This window comes from Triticum urartu, chromosome 5A (assembly GCF_056163025.1).
Source record: "Triticum urartu cultivar PI428250 chromosome 5A, HENAU_Tu73, whole genome shotgun sequence".
Taxonomy (NCBI): Eukaryota; Viridiplantae; Streptophyta; class Magnoliopsida; order Poales; family Poaceae; genus Triticum; species Triticum urartu.
Window position 1 is genome coordinate 387,162,667 of NC_141877.1, and position 23,485 is coordinate 387,186,151.

General features: G+C 39.7%; 1 protein-coding gene across 7 annotated transcripts; it reads right to left on the reverse strand.

The window, feature by feature from the left end:
* Positions 1 to 570: 570 nt before the first annotated feature.
* Positions 571 to 4,106, reverse strand: LOC125556039 (uncharacterized). Of its 7 annotated transcripts, none has more exons than XM_087526149.1 (6): positions 3,349 to 4,106; positions 2,975 to 3,118; positions 1,837 to 1,995; positions 1,124 to 1,190; positions 827 to 986; positions 571 to 754 (listed from the first exon to the last, which is right to left on the reverse strand). In XM_087526149.1, exons 2-5 carry the CDS (start codon positions 3,058 to 3,060, stop codon positions 876 to 878), a joined length of 423 nt encoding a protein of 140 aa, XP_087382275.1. In that variant the 5' UTR covers positions 3,061 to 3,118; positions 3,349 to 4,106; the 3' UTR covers positions 571 to 754; positions 827 to 875. The 7 variants fall into 7 exon arrangements, 5 of the variants coding, with proteins under 5 accessions (XP_087382275.1, XP_087382276.1, XP_087382274.1 ...); XM_087526150.1 differs by having other exon boundaries at positions 575 to 754; positions 827 to 935; XR_015604711.1 differs by having other exon boundaries at positions 597 to 754; positions 827 to 945.
* Positions 4,107 to 23,485: the final 19,379 nt, after the last annotated feature.

A 23,485-nucleotide genomic window follows, 5' to 3' on the forward strand; every position in this document is an offset into this window, starting at 1 on the left:
ATTATGGGGTGATAGAATAAAAGTAAAAATTAAAAAATTGTGAATACAAGGAAGAATCCCGTACAACAAAGATAAATGTCAATCTTTCTTGTTAAGAGCGGTGACTGGTTGCTACTTCCTCCTTTCATCTATATAGGGCCTAATACATTTTTTAAGGCTAACTTTGACCAAATATTAGAGCAATAATATATGACATGCAACTTACATAAAGCACACCGTTAAATTCATGTGTGAAAGGAGCTTTCAATGATATAATTTTCACATTATGCATGTCATGCATTATTAATCTTTTCAATAGTCAAAGGCGGTCTTAAAAAACGCATTAGGCCCTATATAGATGGAAGGAGGGAGTACTAGTAATTGTGCACGTGCAATGCACGTCAAACCATGCAAAAAAACTTAGTGGGATATTTAAGTGATGACTTCATAGTTCAAACATGAGCAATGGTTATGTGGGTGTCAGTTTTGGCAAATTAGTGTCTAAAAAAATGGTTTGGCAAAGCAGGGAGTGATATATCCTAGTCTGTTATAACCGTTAGGAAAAATAAGAAATGAATGAAAAAAGAATTTCATATTAATATGTATTTCATTATTGAGAATATACATAATAAAGATTACATCAAACATAGAGTTATGAATTCACATTTCATATGATACATTTCCATAGAATTTACATATATACATGAATCAAAGGTCGACAAAAACAGACGTGCAGCATGTCAAAAACACAAGTGCTCGTCATCGTCGCGATGCGCTGCAACAAATAAGAGTAAAAAAACCAAAGCACCATTCCGATATTCGATTTTGAAACAGTGGGGATAGGTACCTCTTCATTCAGAAGAATATGATACAATTTATTGCCTTGATTGATCACCTCAACTTCTTATTTCAACCTCTCTGTTGCAGTGAGGATGTCCCTTATACTTGCCATGTGACTGCTCAATGCTTGTAAAATCCCAACACAATGAAGAGAATGAGACCAAAAGCTATGGACAAAAAGCGGTGGAGAACAAATATGAATAAGACAACAAAATTTATGAGGTCAGGTTTTAGAAAACATTTTGAGATAGAATATCATTTTGGCAACCTTGCTCGTATGTTTTAATCAGTACAGAGTATGTACCTGAAACAGATTGCCTTTCACCACACCTTTTTTCTCCATTGATGTGCTTCTCTGTAAATGAAAGCCTCTGGAGAAAACAACACCCAGATTTGAGAAGCATGGAGGCTACTTTTTGTAGAAAACACAAAAGGGGCAATCTTATTATCACGCTTTCTATATGGAGTGTTGTGATCAGTTAAAATAACCAATAGAAAATCATTTGCGGCGTACTACAGTAAGAAAAAACTTGGGGGCAAGGCCACAAGCTGGGAGATGACATTCGCCGGAGGCAATGGAAAGCTCCAAAATGACCGCTTGCAGGAGGGCTGAATCACAACACTAAAACACTCCTTAGATGAATTACGCATTAGAAGCATTTTTAGAAAAGAACCCCTGTGGTTCTCTAGGAAGTTGGAACAGCAACTTACTAATACCAATTCGGCAACTACAATCAGTTTATTCTCTTGAAATATCCTCCCCTGTGGTTGGCTCATACTGCCCAGCCCTATATTTAGAAAAATGTTGCCAAGTTCTGAAATTAGCTACCACATATGGAAATGACATCTTATGGACTCTTGGAGTACAATCCAATTTCTAATTAACCAACAACGGCTCCGGCATTGAGTGACCAATAACAATTCATGCAAGTTTTTTTATCTCAACATAACAATGACAGTGGAAAAGGTTCAGTCAAACAACTCTAAAGATTTTTTTTCTGCAAGGAAACAACTCACCTCTCCAAGAAGCAATCATGTCTTCCTTTCCTCCTTGAAGTCCTCGAACTGCAGCCTCCACTTTGCCCATAGAAGGAGCACTGGAGCAGCAGCAGCAGCAACGCCATCTCGAAGACTTTTTTTGGATACTCGTCTCCAGCATAATCTACAGGTTCACTCCTGCCCATGCATAGACTGACATGCTCAACACGTGTTTCTACAGTTTCTGGCAAACGTGCGTTGAATCATTTTTCCGGACACTCGAAGAAAGACCTGAAATTTCTATGATTGAATCACTATAATTTAAGGAGCAGGTACATGAATAAATCGATGTAATTTACAAAAATTGTAATTAATCTTGGCCTGGCGCGTCCTTTGCAAACTCAGTAGGACTGAAAATATCGTCCAAAGTCAATAATCTGAATAGTTGACTGGAAAACCTGTACTGGACACGTGACATGGTCTGATGACAATTGCAAATTTAAAGAGGTTCTAGAATAATTGTGGCAGTGTCGGGAAGTGCCTAGTGCTCATGAATAGAACCCCAAACATGAAGTATAAATGATGTTGCAAGGTAGATAATTTTATTGTACAGTAAGCTCTCCAAAAGCACCTAAATTTCAGTGTACAATCCGAATTGCTAAGAATACCTATAAAAATATAGGCATGGAAATTCTTAGTGCAAAGATTAAAACAACAGAATTGTGTAAACTTACAAGTTTTGCAGATTTTTTCTGAAATCGATTATTTTCTATCAGATTATTTGCTAGAACTAATATAGAGTTGGGATAGTTGACATTGATGATTGGTAGCACTATTTGGTATCTATCAATATTGTTAGTCGAACCGAGACTGCTTACAACCATTTGCTATAGAACTTACAGGTGTACTGAAGGATATTAATCAAGAGCAGCCAAATCATTTCATATATGAAGCGAAAATCATGAATTACTGGTATTAAGGTAATCAGTGAAAGCACATACCCGAACAAAATTTGAAGCAACCAATTTGATTACATCAATTATAAAGAGTATAGATACATCAATTCTAACTGGAACTGAAGATCAATCACATACTTGTTGAAATGGAGCAAGGTGTGATGACTTAGATTGTCAAGGATTCAGAACATGAGTGAGAATTTGAAGTACGAAGAACATACCAGGATCCTATGGGGAGAATGCGGTGGGGCCTGTCTCGGTGATTGGGCAACCGCAGCAGGTCATTGAACTTGGGAGTCTTGGCCATCAAATCCTTGAAAATCTCCTCAGCCTTGTACCTCACATTATACCAGCTAAGGGAGGCCCTGTATTACAGCAAGAGGTGTTCAGAAATCAGATCTTGAAAATAATGCTACACTGGATGCAGAATCATGTCAACTGATATAGAGGGAGATATGACATATGAGTCAATCACCGAAGCTACTTGCTGCGGAGCATGGCCACGAACATCTTGTTGAGTTTCACGGTGTCGAGGTGAGAGTTGGGGTACTTCTTGAGGATGCGCATACAATAGAGATATGGGCAGAGAACATACCTTTATTATTGATGACTGCAACCCAGGGGCCGCTCCACCACGCCACTTCTCAGGCTTGCTTGCCGACTGCGACGCCGGCTAGGAGGCCTCGTGTGCCGCCCACCGGAGGCGGCCACCACCGGCTGCTGCGGGTTTGTCGTGGCTTCCGTCACCCCACATTGCGGCCCGACGACCCAGACGGTAGCGAGATCCTGGCAGCCGGATCACACCCTGCACACGCCCTTCATCACCTTGTCGTCACCCCGGACTTCTTGGCCCGCACCGACCCGTCCCCCATCCCGCCCGCCGCAGCCGCTTCAGCTCGACGAGGTCGAGCAGGCGCTCCGCGGGCGTCAGCTCCCGCCCGCGCTTTCTTCTCCTGCCGCAGCGGTGCCTCGTCCCTCACCGCGTACCACAGGACCGACCTCCCATTCCCATCTCCCCCTGCCTACTCTTACCGGTCTTCCTCGACGGGAGGTGAAATAAGGGAATGGGTGCTAGGTCTCGGAGAGCCCAAGGGAAAGAACCCGCGGATGATCCCGAGGATGGCTCGGCGAGTGCAGCCGCCAGGGACGCCGACACAGAGGGGATTCTCGTGGCCGTCACAATCGCCAGCGGCAACGTCCACGGCAGGGGAGGACACGTTAATTGTGCCTATTTTTCTTGGCCGCGGACTACAAGCGTTCGATAGATATGGCAGAGTTTCGTCCGCCCTCGTGAATTGCTAGACGTACACAGGTGAGGGTTAAGTTTTATGTTGACGGTTAGATCTAATTAGGTGGGCCAGATCGTGTGGTGATATTTTCTCTCGGTAGTTCTGTGTACGTGTTTTCAGGTGTGTTTAGAAAAGAATATGTTTGCTTGTTTAATAGTAGTAGAGACTACGAAAAGCATGACAAACTCACCGGTTGCTGCTCATAACTCGCAACCCTAGTCGGTGATGTCACAACTTCCCCACAGGCCAGCGCCTCAGTCCTCCCCCTCTTTCCTGTCCGGCTACCACATAGACGGGAGTGGGGACCCGTCGTTTCATTTTCTTTTCCTTAGATTTTTGTTTCTCTAGTGATATCGACGAGGTGGTCGCGGCGATGGTGTGTTGAATTAATGTCTCTTTGGTAGCTTCCTACATCGACAATGTCCAATTCGGCGTTGCGGAAGATGCTTGTGAGAGTTTGTCTCCCCACATCTGTTGGTTCTCTTTCGATCTTGGCAGTTGGTGTGTCTTTCAGTGAGAGCTATTGGATGTCTATTGGTGCGGCGGCTTTGACATCTTCTTTCATGTTGTTCGGTGGCATGGTTCAGTTTCTCCAACCCTCTAAATGGTGGTGATCGATTGCAAGCATGTACTATCTGGGGTGATGCATGCTTCGCTGACTTATAGATCTCGTCTCAGGGGGCGAGTAGCTATTGCAGTCTTGAAAGCCTGGTATGACAAGTGCGTCAGCGGGTGTCCCTTTCCTTTAGTGTTGGTTAAGTCAAATTTTCAATCTTTAGCGGGCGGCATACAACTAAGGAAGAACAAGTCTAATATCATTTTCAATGTAATTTAGCTTTTCTGGTCCATCCGCGCCGAGTTTTCTGTCCATTGTACTGACTTTTGTTTTTTGTTTTGTTTTTTATCAGACGCCCTTTGGCGTCTTTATTTTTTAAAGCTTTCTTATTAAGAGGTCATTTCTTAGGCAAGAGAATGCAATGTTTTCTACCTCACTAATTATTGTATGTGGCATCGTTAAGATATCATCATTGTATGTGCCCTATATCGGATTGGGGAATTTTAACTCGAATCACAATGTGTGTGAAAAGAATCTTAAATAGATTATGTAAGGGTCTTTTTTGTAAAATACTCGCTTCCAGCAATGCGGTATACTCACTGATTATTGTACATTGTGCCAAAATGATCTCCTTTACCTAGTCAACACGCCACATTAGCGTCATTTCATTTGTGGGGTCAGAAAGCGATCAAGGTGCTCATAAAACAAAGTTATGTAACCACTACATCATATTTTACTAGATGTGTGGCCAATCAACACATGAAATACGTGCTTTGCAACCCAAACTTGAGATGTGTGGCCAATCCACACATCTTTGATGAGTTTCGTAACTAATGGTGTGTTTCACTTGGTTGACTTCGTGAAAACATTATTTCTACCCAAATGATAATTGCCACGCGTGTGGCATGACACAACATGGTCCAAACACTCCCATTATCATTCATTTTGCCACATCAAATAGATGACATCAGCGAAATCTTTTTGGTTTTTTAGACTTAAAAATGGTTTATCTCTTAAATAAAAAATTCAATTAAAAATCCGTTTTCATCATTGAATCTGTCTTGGCGAGATCTTCAAAACTAGATTGCATATTGATATGTTTCGACGACTTTTTTGGGGCCAAAAGTTTCCATGATGTTACACTGAAGTTGCCATAGTGTTTACACTAAAGTTGCCATGATATGTTTCATCTATTTTTTTCTTCTAGATTTGAAAATACCATTGTATTTCAACTACTTTTCATGATTTTTCTATTAATTGACCATGGAAATTTTTACTAATTAACCACAACAAATTTAATTCATGGATCATGGCAATTTTTAGTAATTCATGATGGCAATTTTAATTTACAAATCATGGTGATTTTAGTATTTTGACCATGGCGATTATAGTATTTGACCATGAAAATTATTTTTTGTATGAACCATGGCAAATTTTTGTGCATGTATCATGGAAAATTAAGTAATTCATCATGGCAATTTTAGTTTCTAGTTCATGGTAAATTAGGGTCATTGACCATGCATTTTTAAAGTAACCGATGACAGATTTTCTTTTTAATTGTGAACCATGTCAAAATTATTTCCTGGATCATGTCAAATTTTAGTAATTCACCATGGCAAGTTTAATTTCTTTTTTCATAACATGTCAAAATTTACTTTAAACTTGAAGAAAATGTAGTTGCAACATATCATGACAACTTCAGTGTAAACATCATGGCAATTTATGTGCAATAGACATGGCAACTTTTGATCGCCAAAAAATATCGTTGAAATATATAGATATGTGATCTAGTTTTGAAGTTCTCGCCGCGACGGATCTAATGTTGAAAATGGATTTTCAATCGGATTTTTCATTTAAGAGATAAAACATTTTTAAGTTTGAAAAACTCAAAGATTCTCGTTGACATCATCGGTTTTCTTCTCTGCTTGTATATATGCATGTGTGAAAAAGATAAAAAGGCTGACGTGTCACAATGTGTGGCTAGAAGGGCGTGTGATCTGACATCCTTCAGCCCACACGTGCGGCACTTATCAGGATCCTGTTTCTATTTTTCACCTTAACCAGTTTAAATAGTGTTTTCCTTAATAAGTTTTCAATGTAAGAAAAAAAATTATTACACATTTGTGTCACCTGTCTAGAACGGAGACAGTAATACGCACAAACTTAATGCATTTATTGATAAATTGGTGATTTTGGCACACAATTTTCATCGTGAATGTTACCACAACTATGTTTGCGGAAAAAAATAGTTGTATGATGACAAAAAAAGGTTAATAGGAAAGCTTAATTCTTGCATAAATAGCCTCTTGAGGGCATCTCTAATGCCATGAAATGGACACTCCAAATATCCGTGGATATGTCTGGACATGTTCGTGGATAGCAGATAGGTGACAGTCATCCAACCCTATGCATGAAATATTTGTCTCTATTTTTTTCCTATACCCAGAGCACTTAAAATAACTAGTAAATACGTACATGCAATGCACGTTGATATTAGGAAGGAAATTGATCGTACATTGATAATAGGTAGGATATCAATTATGCAGTTATTGTGTGATTAGCGTAGACGTTGATTTTTGGTATGGTATTAATTGCATGAGAAACATGTTGAAGGCTCACCATTGGAGAATGTAGGTCGTTGGCTTGACATGGTTTGATGGTTCCGATTATTGGATTTGTCCCTTTGTGTCTTTTTATATTGGTATAGGTATAGATTAAAGATAAATTCACCATAATCATGTTGTGCAAAGATCCCAATGCAATAACAATTCAAATATAAACATTAATCACTCCGTCCTAAAATAAGTGACTCAACTATGTACTAAGTTTGTATCAAAGTTAGGACAAAGTTGAGTTACTTATTTTGGGAGGGAGGGAATATCTAAACATGAAGTTTTCTGATAAAATAGTTTAAACTTGAATTCAACTTATGCGGATACATTTGTTAGTTCTTCCCTCGAAGTGCCCACAAATGCTCAACTAGATCTGTTGAAGTTGCTCATGAGTTGCTACATGGAGAATCTATTGATACATTTGGCTAAAATCCTCAAACGTTGTCAGATTCTGTTCTGCAAGTCGGAGAGGATCACTCATGCGCTCAAATTCCATACCGTGACAAACTCCGTCACCCTCATCCTCCACAATCATGTTGTGCATAATCACACACAGGCTGTCATCACCCCCCGGCCCCTCCCACGCACACACAATGTCTCTGGATCCAATATTTTTACAGGTCCTCAACACAACTACAAAAATGGTTTGGAGCTCTCCAAATGCCGTCTCAAGGTCCTTTCTAACTCCTTGCCGGGAAAAGTGAGATTTTTTCTCACCCCTTGGATTAGATATGATCTTGACAAAGGCCTTCCATGAAGGATAAATACCATCACAAAGATAATAGCCCATGTTGCAGTCATGACCATTCATGTTATAGTTGCATAGAGGAGTTTTCGCACAGAATATCGCAAACAATGGGGACCGCTGCACAGTGGCGGAGCTAACATTCATATAATGGGTGTTGAAAGTCCCTAATTTATAGATTTACTCATGTTTTCTAATTTATATGATGCATATTATTCTGTACATGTGAATACTTAATGTTTTTTTTGGCAAAATGATGGGTGTACATTTGTACACCCAAGTACCCTTGTAGCTCTGCCCATGCCACTGCAGCATGTTGATATCATTGTGAGACCGGACATCCCAAAGAAAGAGTGCCAAATCCAGAAGTCTTGTGATGCAAGTGCTTCAAAAATGATGGCGGGCTTCTTTGCATTGGCCCTGATATTGCCATTGTAGTGCATATAAGCAATTCTTCCATTGCCCGTGCATGCAATCCAGAGATCAGAGCATACCTGGCCTACCTCTTGCTTCTGAAAGTTCCATGAGCCGTGGGGTGTCTTTGGAAGTTGTTTCTCTCAAGTACTCTGGTCCAAACACCTTGATCACCACAATAGCTTCATCATTCAGACCGTAAATTCGCCGGGGGATCGGAGTACTAGAGAGTTACGGAAATTCGCCGGGGGAAGTATTGGGCCTTCATGGGCCTTAGTGGAAAGAAGAGAAGGGCGACAAGGGGAGACCACGTGCCCACCCATGGGCTGGTACGAATTGGACTAGGGAGGGGGCAGCGCCCCCCTCTTTCCTTCTCCCTCTCCTCTCTTTTCTTCTTCTCTTACTTGGACTAGGAAAGGGGGAAACCTACTCCTACTAGGAGTAGGAATCCCCACTTTGGGCGCGCCCCTTGTGGCCGGCCCTCCTCCTCCTCCTCCCCTCCTTTATATACGGGGGAGGGGCCCCATAGACACACAAGATTTTTCTTAGCCGTGTGCGATGCCCCCCTCCATAGTTTTCCACCTCGGTCATATTGTCGTAGTGCTTAGGCGAAGCCTTGCGTCAGTAACTTCATCATCACCGTAACCATGTCGTCGTGCTGAGAAAACTCTCGCTCTGCCTCAACTGGATCAAGAGTTCGAGGAACGTCACCGAGTTGAACGTGTGCACATCGTGGAGGTGCCGTGCATTCGGTACTTGGATCGGTTGGATCGCGAAGACGTTCGAGTACATCAACCGCGTTACTAAACGCTTCCGCTTTCTGTCTACGAGGGTACGTGTACACACTCTCCCCGCTCATTGCGATGCTTCTCCTAGATAGATCTTGCATGATCGTAGGAATTTTTTTGAAATACTACGTTCCCCAAAAGTGGCATCCAAGTCAGGTCTATGCGTAGATGTTATATGCAGGAGCAGAACACAAAGAGTTGTGGGCGATAATAGTCATACTGCTTACCAGCATGTTATACTTTGATTCGGTGGTATTGTTGGATGAAGCAGCCCAGATCGACATTACATGACCACGTTCATGAGACTGGTTCTACCGCCATGCTTCGCACACAGGTGGCTAGTGGGTGTCTGTTTCTCCAACTTTAGTTGAATCGAGTTTGACTACGCCCGGTCCTTGTTGAAGGTTAAAACAGCACACTTGACAAAAAAATCGTTGTGGTTTTTATGCGTAGGTAAGAACGGTTCTTGCTAGAAGCCCGTAGCAGCCACGTAAAACTTGCAACAACAAAGTAGAGGACGTCTAACTTGTTTTTGCAGGGTATGTTGTGATGTGATATGGTCAAGACGTCATGAGATATAAATTGTTGCATGAGATGATCATGTTTTGTTAAAGTTATCGGCAACTGGCAGGATCCTTATGGTTGTCTCTTTATTGCATAAGATGCAAGCGCCATATACTTGCTTTACTTTATAGCTATGCGATAGCAATAGTTGCAAAAGTAATAGTTGGCGAGATGACCATGTGACGACACATTGATAAAGATCAAGATGATGGAGATCATGGTGTCATGCTGGTGACGATAGAGATCATGACGGTACTTTCGAGATGGAGATCAAAGGTGCAAGATGATGATGGCTGTCGGGGATATACCCCGCGGTATGACCCGGCCGGAGATATGACCCGGCCAGGACTTGGTATTTCATTGATGACAAGACAGATTATAAGCCAGATATTAGTAAGACAGATGGTAAGTCGGCGGACAGTTATAAGCCAGATGGTAAGTCGACGGACAGTTATAATCCAGATTGTAAGCCGGCGAACAGATTATGAGCCAGATTATAAGCTAGATGGTAAGCCGGCAGATAATGGTAAGTCAGATGGTAAGCCATATGGTAAGCCGGCAGATAATGGCAAGCCAGACAATAACCTGGCAGACGGAGTCGCCTGGGGTTAACAAGCCCGAGATGTTAAGAAGCCCAAGACGTTAAGAAGCCCATGGAGAGAAGCCCGTGATGATAAGTCAGAATAGTTTAAGTCTTAATCCGACTAGGACTCTACATGTAACCCGCCCTTTCAACTTATATAAGGAGGGGCAGGGCACCCCAAGAGGGACATAAAATAATCGCCAAGGCTAGATACAACAAAGGGGAGCCAGCTTATGCGGTGAGTCCCTCATGAGTATAGTGAGACCTAGCCACAAACAGCATATAGGGCTATTACCGGATGATGTTTCCCGGGGCCCGAAGCTGTCTAAACCCTTCTCTTGTGTGTTAATACGCTTAACGTCTCTCATCCCGATCAACCCCTCTCAAGCTACCACATAGATGCGTTGGCCTCACGACTAAGTCCTCACACTAGGGACCAAAGAGAGTTTATTGGACAACACAACTCAAACATAGGTACCCGGCGAGCACAGCTCAGAAATATATCACTTGGGGGCTTCCTGCTCATCGAGCATAGCTATGATTACTCTTGTTGATCCGGCTTATATGCCTGAAATAAAATGTTACTTGGGGGCTCTTTGTTCAACGGACAAGAGTTTTTATGACCCTTGTAATAGGCTTGAAAGCCAGGTTTTTTCACCTAAAAACCCGGGTTATCCTGCCTTTTTAAGTCTGCCACTCCACCCAGGTAATCTTCGAATGACCCGCCGTACTTTTGACAAGTCAATCTTATACAGACCCTGAACTTGTCAAAGTTAAAACGACGATTGGTTATGTGAGGTCCGGCTTATAAGGTTTGTATGAAGGTTTAACTCAGTGGATGTGCGGCCCTTGAAAGCACTTGATTTTTTAGGCCTGGCCGCCTATGAAAGCCTTGATTTTTTGTTATTTGATTTGAACATTTTTTGAGGTTCCTCTCCTGTGACATATTAATACATGGTTAAAAACCGATGAGGGCTATGATGCCTTATGGTTCATACATGAAATTATCCAGTGTTTATTAACCCGACATGGCTTTGGACAATAAGTCGTTAGTGTATGATGATCTTATATACTTGGAAGCGATATGCTCTAAGTTCTGGAATATTACCCCCTGCCCTGGTTTTGGATGTTAAGTCGCTAGTATATTTTGGATTGCGCCATTGGAATCATGCGCTTATAAATCATTGGATTATATTATTCAAATCTTGAATAGCCAACATGGCTGGATTTTTTGTTATGGTTATCAATAACCAGTATTATGATTGAGGTTTTCAAAGTCGCTTCAGCGCAATGGCTATTATTTTATCAATGGATATGATTTATTCTATAATGGAAGGAGTAGTCCCGAGTCGCTGCACGCTTACGACCCGGCACTTGGGGGCTACATTGTTCAAAGTTGAGATTACAACAAATATGCAAGTCCCATGTCGCTGCAAGCATGCACCATGACACTTGGGGGCTAATGCAAAGTCATTTTTTACTTGCCTTATTGAAGACCCGACTCATCACATCGTAATGAGACGGCCCTTGGGGCTACTGATATGTCTCCAACGTATCTATAATTTTTGATTGTTCCATGCTATTATATTATCTGTTTTGGATGTTAATGGGCTTATTTATACACTTTTATATTATTTTTGGGACTAACCTACTAACCCAAGGCCCAGTGCAAATTGCTATTTTTTTGCCTATTTCAGTGTTTCACAGAAAAAGAATATCAAATGGAATCCAAACGGAATGAAACCTTCGGGAGAGTTATTTTTGGAACAAACGTGATCCAGGGGACTTGGAGTGGACGTCAAGAAAGAAACGAGGGAGCCACGAGGCAGGGCGGCGCGCCTGCCCCCCTGGGCGCCCCCACCCTCATGGGCCCCTCGTAGCTCCACCGACCTACTTCTTCCTCCTATATATATCCATATACCCCGAAAACAAAGGAGCACCACGAAACCGTATTTCCACCGCCGCAGCCTTCTGTACCCAAGAGATCCCATCTTGGGGCCTTTTTCGGAGCTCCACCGGAGAGGGAATCGATCATGGAGGGCTTCTACATCAACACCATAGCCTCTCCGATGACGTGTGAGCAGTTTACCTCAGACCTTCAGGTCCATAGTTATTAGCTAGATGGCTTCTTCTCTCTCTTTAGATCTCAATACAATGTTCTCCTCGATCTTCTTGGAGGTCTATTTGATGTAACTCTTTTTTGCGGTGTGTTTGTCGAGATCCGATGAATTGTGGGTTTATGATCAAGTTTATCTATGAACAATATTTGATTCTTCTTTGAAATCTTTTATGTATGATTGGTTATCTTTGCAAGTCTCTTTGAATTATCAGTTTGGTTTGGCCTACTAGATTGATCTTTCTTGCAATGGGAGAAGTGCTTAGCTTTGGGTTCAATCTTGCGGTGTCCTTTCCCAGTGACAGCAGGGGCAGCGAGGCACGTATTTTATTGTCGTCATCGAGGATAAAAAGATGGGGTTTATATCATATTGCTTGAGTTTATCCCTCTACATCATGTCATCTTGCCTAATGCGTTACTCTGTTCTTATGAACTTAATACTCTAGATGCATGCTGGATAGTCGTTGATGTGTGGAGTAATAGTAGTAGATGCAAAATTGTTTCGGTCTACTTGTCGCGGACGTGATGCCTATATACATGATCATGCCTAGATATTCTCATAATTATGCACTTTTCTATCAATTGCTCGACAGCAATTTGTTCACCCACCGTAATACTTATGCTATCTTGAGAGAAGCCACTAGTGAAACCTATGGCCCTCGGGTCTATCTTTTATCATATAAGTTTCCAATCTATTTTATTTCGCAATCTTTACTTTCAATCTATATCATAAAATACCAAAAATATTTATCTTATTATTATTATCTCTATTAGATCTCACTCTCGTAAGTGGCCGTGAAGGGATTGTTAACCCCTTTATCGCGTTGGTTGCAAGGTTCTTATTTGTTTGTGTAGGTACGAGGGACTTGCGTGTAGTCTCCTACCGGATTGATACCTTGGTTCTCAAAAACTAAGGGAAATACTTACGCTACTTTGCCGCATCACCCTTTCCTCTTCAAAGGAAAACCGACCCAATGCTCAAGAGGTAGCAAGAAGGATTTCTGGCGCCGTTGCCGGGGAGGTTGCACCAAGTCAAGTCAAGATTTGATCTCCCGTCAGCAAGCCATTTCTGGCGCCGTTGCCGGGGAGATCGACAACAAGTCAAGACATACCAAGTACCCATCACAAACTCTTATCCCTCGCATTACATTATTTTCCATTTGCCTCTCGTTTTCCTCTCCCCCATTTCACCTTTGCCTTTGCCTTCTCTTCGCCCTCTTCCCGTATGTATTTTTGTTTGTGTTTCCACGTGCCTTCTATTTGCTTGCATCTTTTCTTGCTAAAAATCTATTGATATGGATCCACTTAAAGTGTTCTCTTGGATAATCTTCGATCCCTATGCGCTCGTGCTGAAACCCCAACTAGCCTAGTTGATGGGAAATCTTTAGATGAGCATGCTCATTTTGTGCGTCATCGTTTGTCTGAAAAAGGGAGACTCTTATGGGATCAAATAAACAGATTGATGTGTTATTCTTGGAATCTTTGTGAAATTTTTGATTTTACTTGTTGCTCTAAGAACCCTAAAAAACACCTCCCCTACCTTTGTGAGTTTAATGATAATGAAATCTTATCTTCTTATGCAAAGGGTGTTTATAGTTACTACGATATCGAACAAATTGAAGAATTTGTTGCTTTTAAGGGTGATTATGAAGTTGCTTCTTTGATTGAAAAGTATGATATTACTCTCTACGAATCTGAAAATTTTGACATACTTAAATATTGCTATAAAAACTATGCTCATAATGTCTATGCCAAAGAATTTATTGAAGGAATGACCGTTGCTTCAGAAGAAAATAATGATATGCATGAATCTATAGATGATTATGATTCCAGTGATTTGATTGAAATATCCCTTGATGAACATGATGCTTGCTATTCTTGTGGCCATGATGCCAATATTTATGAAGATGAATTTCCTATAGTTCCTTATGTTAAACATGAGATCATTGCTATTGCACCCATACTTGATAGTTCCTTCGATGAAAAACATGATTGCAATGATGTTATTATAAATTCTCTTAATGTCAATTGTGTTAATGATATGCAAAACCTCAAGCTTGGGGATGCTAGTTTTGCTATGACTACTATTTGTTGCAATGATCATGATTGGGGTGATTCTTCTTATTATCTTGAAAATTTATTTAATTCCCATGATGAATATGAGATTGATTATAATGTTTGCAATAATATTGAAAGTGGGTTTGGAAGAGTGTCAACTTTAGATCCCACATATTTGGAGAATCTTCAATCTTATGAAGTTTTTGATAAAAGTGGGTTTGGAGAGGTCATGAATTTAGTTAATGCTAATCCCACTATTTTGGAAGAGTGTCAACTTTGCATACATGTGGATCGTGTTAAGAATATGTTTTGTGATAGCTATATTGTTGAATTTACTTATGATCCTACATGTAATTATTATGAGAGAGGAAAATATGGTTGTAGAAATTTTCATGTTACTAAATTACCTCTCGTTATGTTGAGATTGCTATTGTTTCTTTCCACTTCCTTGCATATGCTAGTTTTTGCTTGCCTTGATAATTTGTTTGCCTATAAGATGCCTGTGCATAGGAAGTATGTTAAACTTAGATGTGTTTGTCACGTGTTTTATGATGCTCTCTTTGTGCTTCAGTTCTTGTCTTTAATGTTAAAGAAAAGCGCTTGCTGGGAGAAAACACAATATTTTTCCTTGCTATTTTTCAATAAATAATTCATCTAGCCTCTTTTTATATGTGGTTTTATGCTTTTAATTAGTGTTTGTGCCAAGTAGAACCTTTGGGAAGACTTGGGGAAAGTCTTTGCGATCTTGCTGTAAAAAACAGAAACTTTAGCGCTCATGAGATTTGCTGCCATTTTTACTGGAGAGTGCGATTAGGTTGATTCTTTTTGAAGATGATTAATAGATAAATTACTCACGTCCAGAAATGTATTTTAGAATTTTTGGGGTTACAGAAGTATTCGAAACCTACAGATTACTACAGACTGTTCTGTTTTTGACAGATTCTGTTTTTCGTGTGTTATTTGCTTATTTTGATGAATCTATGCCTAGTATCGGAGGGTATGAACCATAGAGAAATTGGAATACAGTAGGTTTAACACCAATATAAATAAATAATGAGTTCATTACAGCACCTTAAGTGGTGGTTTGTTTTCTTATACTAATGGAGCTCATGAGATTTTCTGTTTAAGTTTTGTGTTGTGAAGTTTTCAAGTTTTGGGTAAAGATTTGATGGATTATGGAATAAGGAGTGGCAAGAGCCTAAGATTGGGGATGCCCAAGGCACCCCAAGGTAAAATTAAAGGACAACAAAGAGCCTAATCTTGGGGATGCCCTGGAAGGCATCCCCTCTTTCGTCTTCTTCTATCGGTAACTTTACTTGAGGCTATATTTTTATTCACCACATGATATGTGTTTTGCTTGGAGCATCTTGTATGATTTGAGTCTTTTATTTTTAGTTTGCCACAATAATACTTGCTGTACACACCTTTTGGGAAAGACACACATGAATTGGAATTTATTAGAATACTCTATGTGCTTCACTTATATCTTTTGAGCTAGATAATTTTGCTCTAGTGCTTCACTTATATTATTTTAGAGCATGGTGGTGGTTTTATTTTATAGAAATTATTGATCTCTCATGATTCATTTATATTATTTTGAGAGTCCTTTAGAACATCATGGTAATTTTCTTTGGTTATGAAACTAGTCCTAATATGATAGGCATCCAAGATGGGTATAATAAAAACTATCATAGAAAGTGCATTGAATACTATGAGAAGTTTGATACTTGATAATTGTTTTGAGATATAAAGATGGTGATATTAGAGTGTTCTAGTTGAGTAGTTGTGAATTTTAGAAATACTTGTGTTGAAGATTGCAAGTCTCGTAGCATGCTCGGATGGTAACCGTTGTGTAACAAATTTGAAACATGAGGTGTTCTTTGATTGTCTTCCTTATGAGTGGCGGTCGGGGACGAGCGATGGTCTTTTCCTACCAATCTATCCCTCTAGGAGCATGCACCTAGTGCTTGGTTTTTGATGACTTGTATATTTTTGCAATAAGTATGTGAGTTCTTTAAGACTAATGTTGAGTCCATGGATTATACGCACTCTCACCCTCCATCATTGCTAGCCTCTTCGGGATGGCTATGGAAATGCCATAATAGGTAGGTATGGTGGCTGTTTTGAGGAAGGTATATGGTGGCTGTATGATACCGGCGAAAAGTGCGCGGTATTAGAGAGGCTAGCAATTAATGGTGGAAGGGTGAGAGTGCGTATAATCCATGGACTCAACATTAGTCATAAAGAACTCACATACTTAATGCAAAAATCTATTAGTTATCGAAACAAAGTATTATGCGCATGCTCCTAGGGGGATAGATTGGTAGGAAAAGACCATCGCTCGTCCCCAACCGCCACTCATAAGGAAGACAATCAATAAATAAATCATGCTCCAACTTCATCACATAACGGTTCACCATACGTGCATGCTACGGGAATCACAAACTTCAACACAAGTATTTCTCAAATTCACAACTACTCAACTAGCATGACTCTAATATCACCCTCTCCATATCTCAAAACAATTATCAAGTATCAAACTTCTCATAGTATTCAGTGGACTTCTATGAAAGTTTTTATATTAAAGCAAATTTCCATGTTGTTCTAAAGGACTCTCAAAATAATATAAGTGAAGCATGAGAGATCAATTATTTCTATAAAATAAAGCCACCGCCGTGCTCTAAAAGATATAAGTGAAGCACTAGAGCAAAAACTATATAGCTCAAAAGATATATAAGTGATGCACATAGAGTATTCTAATAAATTTCAAATCATGTGAGTCTCTATCAAAAGGTGTGTACAGCAAGAATGATTGTGGTAAACTAAAAATCAAAGACTCAAATCATATAAGACGCTCCAAGCAAAACACATGTCATGTGGTGAATAAAAATATAGCTCCAAGTAAAGTTACCGATAGACGAAGACGAAAGAGGGGATGCCTTCCGGGGAATCCCCAAGCTTAGGCTTTTTGGTGTCCTTGAATTTTACCTTGGGGTTACATGGGAATCCCCAAGCTTAGGCTCTTGCCACTCTTTGTTCCATAATCCATCAAATCTTTACCCAAAACTTGAAAACTTCACAACACAAAACTTAAATAGAAAATCTCGTGAGCTCCGTTAGCGAAAGAAAACAAAACACCACTTCAAGGTACTGTAATGAACTCATTATTTATTTATATTGGTGTTAAACCTACTATATTCCAACTTCTCTATGGTTTATAAACTCTTTTACTAGCCATAGATTCATCAAAATAAGCAAACAACACACGAAAAACAGAATCTGTCAAAAACAGAACAGTCTGTAGTAATCTATAGCTAACGCAACCTATGGAAACCCAAAAATTCTAAAATAAATCGCTGGACGTGATGAATTTATCTATTAATCATCTGAAAAAGAATTAACTAAATAGCAATTTCCAAATAAAAATTGCAGCGATTCTCGTGAGCGCTAAAGTTTCTGTTTTTTACAGCAAGATCAAAAAGACTTTCCCCAAGTCTTCCCAACGGTTCCACTTGGCGCAAACACTAATTAAACACAAAAAACACAACAAAAACGAAGGCTAGATAAATTATTTATTACTAAACAGGAGCAAAAGGCAAGGAATAAAAATAATTGGGTTGCCTCCCAACAAGCGCTATCGTTTAACGCCCCTAGCTAGGCATAAAAGCGAAGATAGATCTAGGTATTGCCATCTTTGGTAGGCAATCCATAACTGGATCTCATAATAGATTCATATGGTAATTTAATTTTCTTTCTTGGGAAGTGTTCCATGCCTTTCTTTAATGGAAATTGGAATCTAATATTCTCTTCCTTCATATCAATAATTGCACCAATCGTTCTAAGGAAAGGTCTACCAAGAATAATAGGACATGAAGGAATGCAATCTATATCAAGAACAATGAAGTCTACGGGCACATAGTTCCTATTTGAAACAATAAGAACATCATTAATTCTTCCCATAGTTTTCTTAATAGTGGAATCCGCAAGGTGCAAGTTTAAAGAACAATCATCAAAATCACGGAAACCTAGCAAATCACACAATGTTTTTGGAATCGTGGAAACACTAGCACCCAAATCACACAAAGCATAGCACTCATGATCTTTAATTTTTATTTTTATTGTAGGTTCCCACTCATCATAAAGTTTTATAGGGATATAAACTTCCAACTCAAGTTTTTCTTCATAAGATTGCATCAAAGCATCAACGATGTGTTTAGTAAAAGCTTTATTTTGACTATAAGCATGAGGAGAATTTAGCGTGGATTGCAACAAGAAAATACAATCTATCAAAGAGCAATTATCATAATTAAATTCCTTGAAATCCAAAATAGTGGGTTCATTGATATTTAAAGTTTTGACCTCTTCAATCCCACTTTTACCAATTTTTGCATCAAGATCTAAAAACTCCAGATTTTTGGAACGCCTTCTAGGTAAAGGTGGCTCATCTTAAGTCCCATCATTATCAAGATTCATATTGCAAAACAATGATTTAATAGGAACACATCAATAACTTTTAGATCTTCATCTTTATTTTCATAGAAACTAGAAGAACACGCTTTCACAAAGCAATCTTTCTTAGCATGCATCCTAGCGGTTCTTTATTTGCACTCATCAATGGAAATTCTCATGGCTTTGAGAGACTCATTGATATCATGCTTAGGTGGAATAGATCTAAGTTTCAAAGAATCAACATCAAGAGAAATTATATCAACGTTCCTTGCCAATTCATCAACCTTAAGCAATTTTTCTTCAAGCAAAGCATTGAAATTCTTTTGCGAATTCATAAACTCCTTAACACTAGTCTCAAATTCAGAGGGCATCTTATTAAAATTTCCATAAGAATTGTTGTAGGAATTACCATAATTATTAGAGGAATTACTAGGAAACGGCCTAGAATTAAAATTACCTCTATACGCGTTATTACCAAAATTGTTTCTAGCAACAAAATTCACATCCATAGATTCATTATTATTCTCAATCAAGGTAGACAAAGGCACATCATTAGGATCAGAGGAACACTCTTATTAGCAAACAATTTCATAAATTCATCCATCTTTCCACTCAAAACATTAATTTCTTCTATCGCATGCACTTTTTTATTAGTAGATCTTTCGGTGTGCCATTGAGAATAATTAACCATAATATTATCTAGGAGTTTAGTAGCTTCTCCTAAAGTGATTTCCATAAAAGTGCCTCCCGCTGCCGAATCTAAAAGATTTCTAGAAGCAAAATTCAATCCGGCATAAAAATTCTGTATAATCATCCATAAATTCAAACCATGTGTAGGGCAATTACGTATCATTAATTTCATCCTCTCCCAAGCTTGTGCAACATGTTCATGATCAAGTTGCTTAAAATTCATAATATCGTTTCTAAGAGAGATGATCTTAGCGGGAGGAAAATACTTAGAGATAAAAGCATCTTTGCAGTTAGTCCATGAATCAATACTATTTTTAGGCAAAGATGAAAACCAAGCTTTAGCACGATCTCTAAGCAAAAACGGAAATAGCTTCAATTTAACAATATCATTGTCCACATCTTTGTTCTTTTGCATATCACACAAATCAACAAAGTTGTTTAGATGGGTAGCGGCATCTTCACTAGGAAGGCCGGCGAATTGATCTTTCATGACAAGATTCAACAAAGCAACATTAATTTCACAAGATTCAGCATTGGTAAGAGGAGCAATTGGAGTGCTAAGAAAATCATTGTTGTTGGTATTGGCAAAGTCACACAATTTAGTATTATCTTGAGCCATCGTGACAAGCAAGCAATCCAACACATGAGCAAACAAGAAGCAGGCGAAAAAGAGGCGAACAGAAAAAGAGAGGGCGAGAGGAAAAGAGGGCGAATAAAATTGCAAGGGTGAAGTGGGGGAGAGGAAAACGAGAGGCAAATGGCAAATAATGTAATGCGAGGGATAAGAGTTTGTGATGGGTACTTGGTATGTCTTGACTTGGCAACGACGCCAGAAATGGCTCGTTGTCGGGAGTCAAATCTTGACTTGACTTGGCGCGAATCTCCCCGGTAACGGCACCAGAAATCCTTCTTGCTACCTCTTGAGCACTGCATTGGTTTTCCCTTGAAGAGGAAAGGGAGATGCAGCAAAGTAGTGTAAGTATTTCCCTCAGTTTATTAGAACCAAGGTATCAATCCAGTAGGAGATCATGCTCAAGTCCCACGCACCTACACAAACAAATAAGAACCTCGCAACCAACGCGATAAAGGGGTTGTCAATCCCTTCACGGTCACTTGCGAGAGTGAGATCTGATAGATATGATAAGATAATATTTTTGGTATTTTTATGATAAAGAGAAATAAAGATGCAAAGTAAAATAAATGGCAATATAAATAACTAAGTGTTGGGAGATTAATATGATGGAAGATAGACCCGGGGGCCATAGGTTTCACTAGTGGCTTCTCTCAATGGCATAAGTATCACAGTGGGTAAACGAACTACTGTCGAGAAATTGATAGAATTGAGCGTAGTTATGAGAATATCTAGGTATGATCATGTATATAGGCATCACGTCCATGACAATTAGACCGAAACGATTCTGCATCTACTACTATTACTCCACACATCGACCGCTATCCAGCATGCATCTAGAGTATTAAGTTCATAAGAACAGAGTAATGCTTTAAGGAAGATGACATGATGTAGAGGGATAAACTCATGCAATATTATATAAACCCCATCTTTTTATCCTCAATGTCAACAATACAATACGTGTCGTTTCCCTTTATGTCACTGGGATTGAGCACCGCAAGATTGAACCCAAAGCTAAGCACTTCTCCCATTGCAAGAAAGATCAATCTGGTAGGCACAACCAAACTGATAATTCGAAGAGACTTGCAAAGATAAACCAATCATACATAAAAGAATTCAGAGGAGATTCAAATATTGTTCATAGATAAACTGGATCATAATCCCACAATTCATCGGATCTCGACAAACACACCGCAAAAGAAGATTACATCGAATAGATCTCCAAGAAGATCGAGGAGAACTTTGTATTGAGATCCGAAGAGAGAGAAGAAGCCATCTAGCTAATAGCTATGGACCCGCAGGTCTGAAGTAAACTACTCACACATCACCAGAGAGGCCATGGAGTTGATGTAGAGGCCCTCTATGATTAATGTCCCCTCCGGCTAAGCTCCGGAAAAGGCCCCGAGATGGGATCTCTCGGGTACAGAAGGTTGCGGCAGTGCAATTAGGTTTTCGTGGTGCTCCTAGATGTTTGGGGGGGGGAGGGTACGTGGATATATATAGGAGGAAGAAGTAGGTCGGTGGAGCAACGAGGGGCCCACGAGGGTGGAGGGCGCGCCCAGGGAGGGTAGGCGCGCCCCCTGCCTCGTGGCTTCCTCGATTGTTTCTTGATGCCCACTCCAATTCTCCTGGATCGCGTTCGTTGAGAAAATCACGTTCCCGAAGGTTTCATTCCGTTTGGACTCTGTTTGATATTCCTTTTCGGTGAAACCCTAAAATAGGCAAAAAACAACAATTTGGGCTGGGTATCCGGTTAGTAGGTTAGTCCCAAAAATGATATAAAGTTAAAATAAAGCCCATTGACATCCAAAATAGATAATGTAATAGCATGGAGCAATCAAAAATTATAGATACGTTGGAGACGTATCAACCTTATATGGTCTTACATCCAATGTAAATGGTTTACTGAATCTCGATCACAGTGATACACATAATATTGATGCCAAAAGATACAAAGTTAATAATGATAGTGCAACTTATTGTGTGGCACTGCCATTTAGGTCATATTGGTGTAAAACGCATGAAGAAACTCCATGCTGATGGGTTTTTGGAATCACTTAATTATGAATCACTTGATGCTTGCGAACCATGCCTCATGGGCAAGATGACTAAAACTCCGTTCTCTGGAACAATGGAGCGAGCCACTAACTTATCAAAAATAATACATACCGATGTATGCGGTCTGATGAGTGTTAAGGCTCGTGGAGGGCATCATTATTTTCTGACCTTCACAGATGATTTGAGCAGATATGGGTATATCTACTTGATGAAACACAAGTCTAAAACATTTGAAAAGTTCAAAGAATTTCAGAGTGAAGTAGAGAATCATTGTAACAAGAAAATAAAGTTTCTATGATCTGATCGCAGAGGCGAATATTTGAGTTATGAGTTTGGCCTTCAATTAAAACAATGTGGAATAGTTTCACAGACTCATGCCACCTGGAACACCACAACATAATGGTGTGTGTGAATGTCATAACCGTACTTTATTAGATATGGTGCGATCTATGATGTCTCTTACCGAATTACTACTATCGTTTTGGGGTTATGCATTAGAGACAGCTGCATTCACGTTAAATAGGGCACCATATAAATCCGTTGAGACGACACCATATGAATTGTGGTTTGGCAAGAAACCTAAGCTATCGTTTCTTAAATTTTAGGGTTGCTATGCTTATGTGAAAAAGTTACAACCTGATAAGCTCGAACCCAAATCGGAGAAATCCATCTTCATAGGATGCCCAAAGGAAACTGTTGGATACATCTTCTATCACAGATCCGAAGGCAAGTTATCTGTTGCTAAGAATGGATCCTTTCTAGAGAAGGAGTTTCTCTCGAAAGAAGTGAGTGGGAGGAAAGTAAAACTTGATGAGGTAGTTGTACCTTCTCCCAAATTGGAAAATGGTTCATCACAGAAAACAATTCCAGTGATGCCTACACCAATTAGTGAGGAAGTTAATGATGATGATCATGAAACTTCAGATCAAGTTACTACCGAACCTCGTAGGTCAACCAGAGTATGTTACGCACCAGAGTGGTATGGTAATCCTGTTCTGGAAGCCATGTTACTAGACCATGATGAACCTACGAACTATGAGGAAGCGATGATGAGCCCAGATTCCGCGAAATGGCTTGAGGCCATGAAATCTGAGATGGGATCCATGTATGAGAACAAAGTATGGACTTTGATTGACTTGCCCAATGATTGGCGAGCCATTGAGAATAAATGGATCTTCA

Excerpts from the sequence above, each read along its gene's own strand:
- LOC125556039 (XM_087526149.1), bottom strand. The coding sequence starts at position 3,060 with ATGGCCAAGACTCCCAAGTTCAATGACCTGCTGCGGTTGCCCAATCAC. Across the intron at positions 1,191-1,836 it reads CATGATTGCTTCTTGGAGAG|AGGCTTTCATTTACAGAGAA; the intron begins GTGAGTTGTTTC and ends TGTTTTCTCCAG. Across the intron at positions 987-1,123 it reads TGAAAGGCAATCTGTTTCAG|CTTTTGGTCTCATTCTCTTC; the intron begins GTACATACTCTG and ends TTTTGTCCATAG.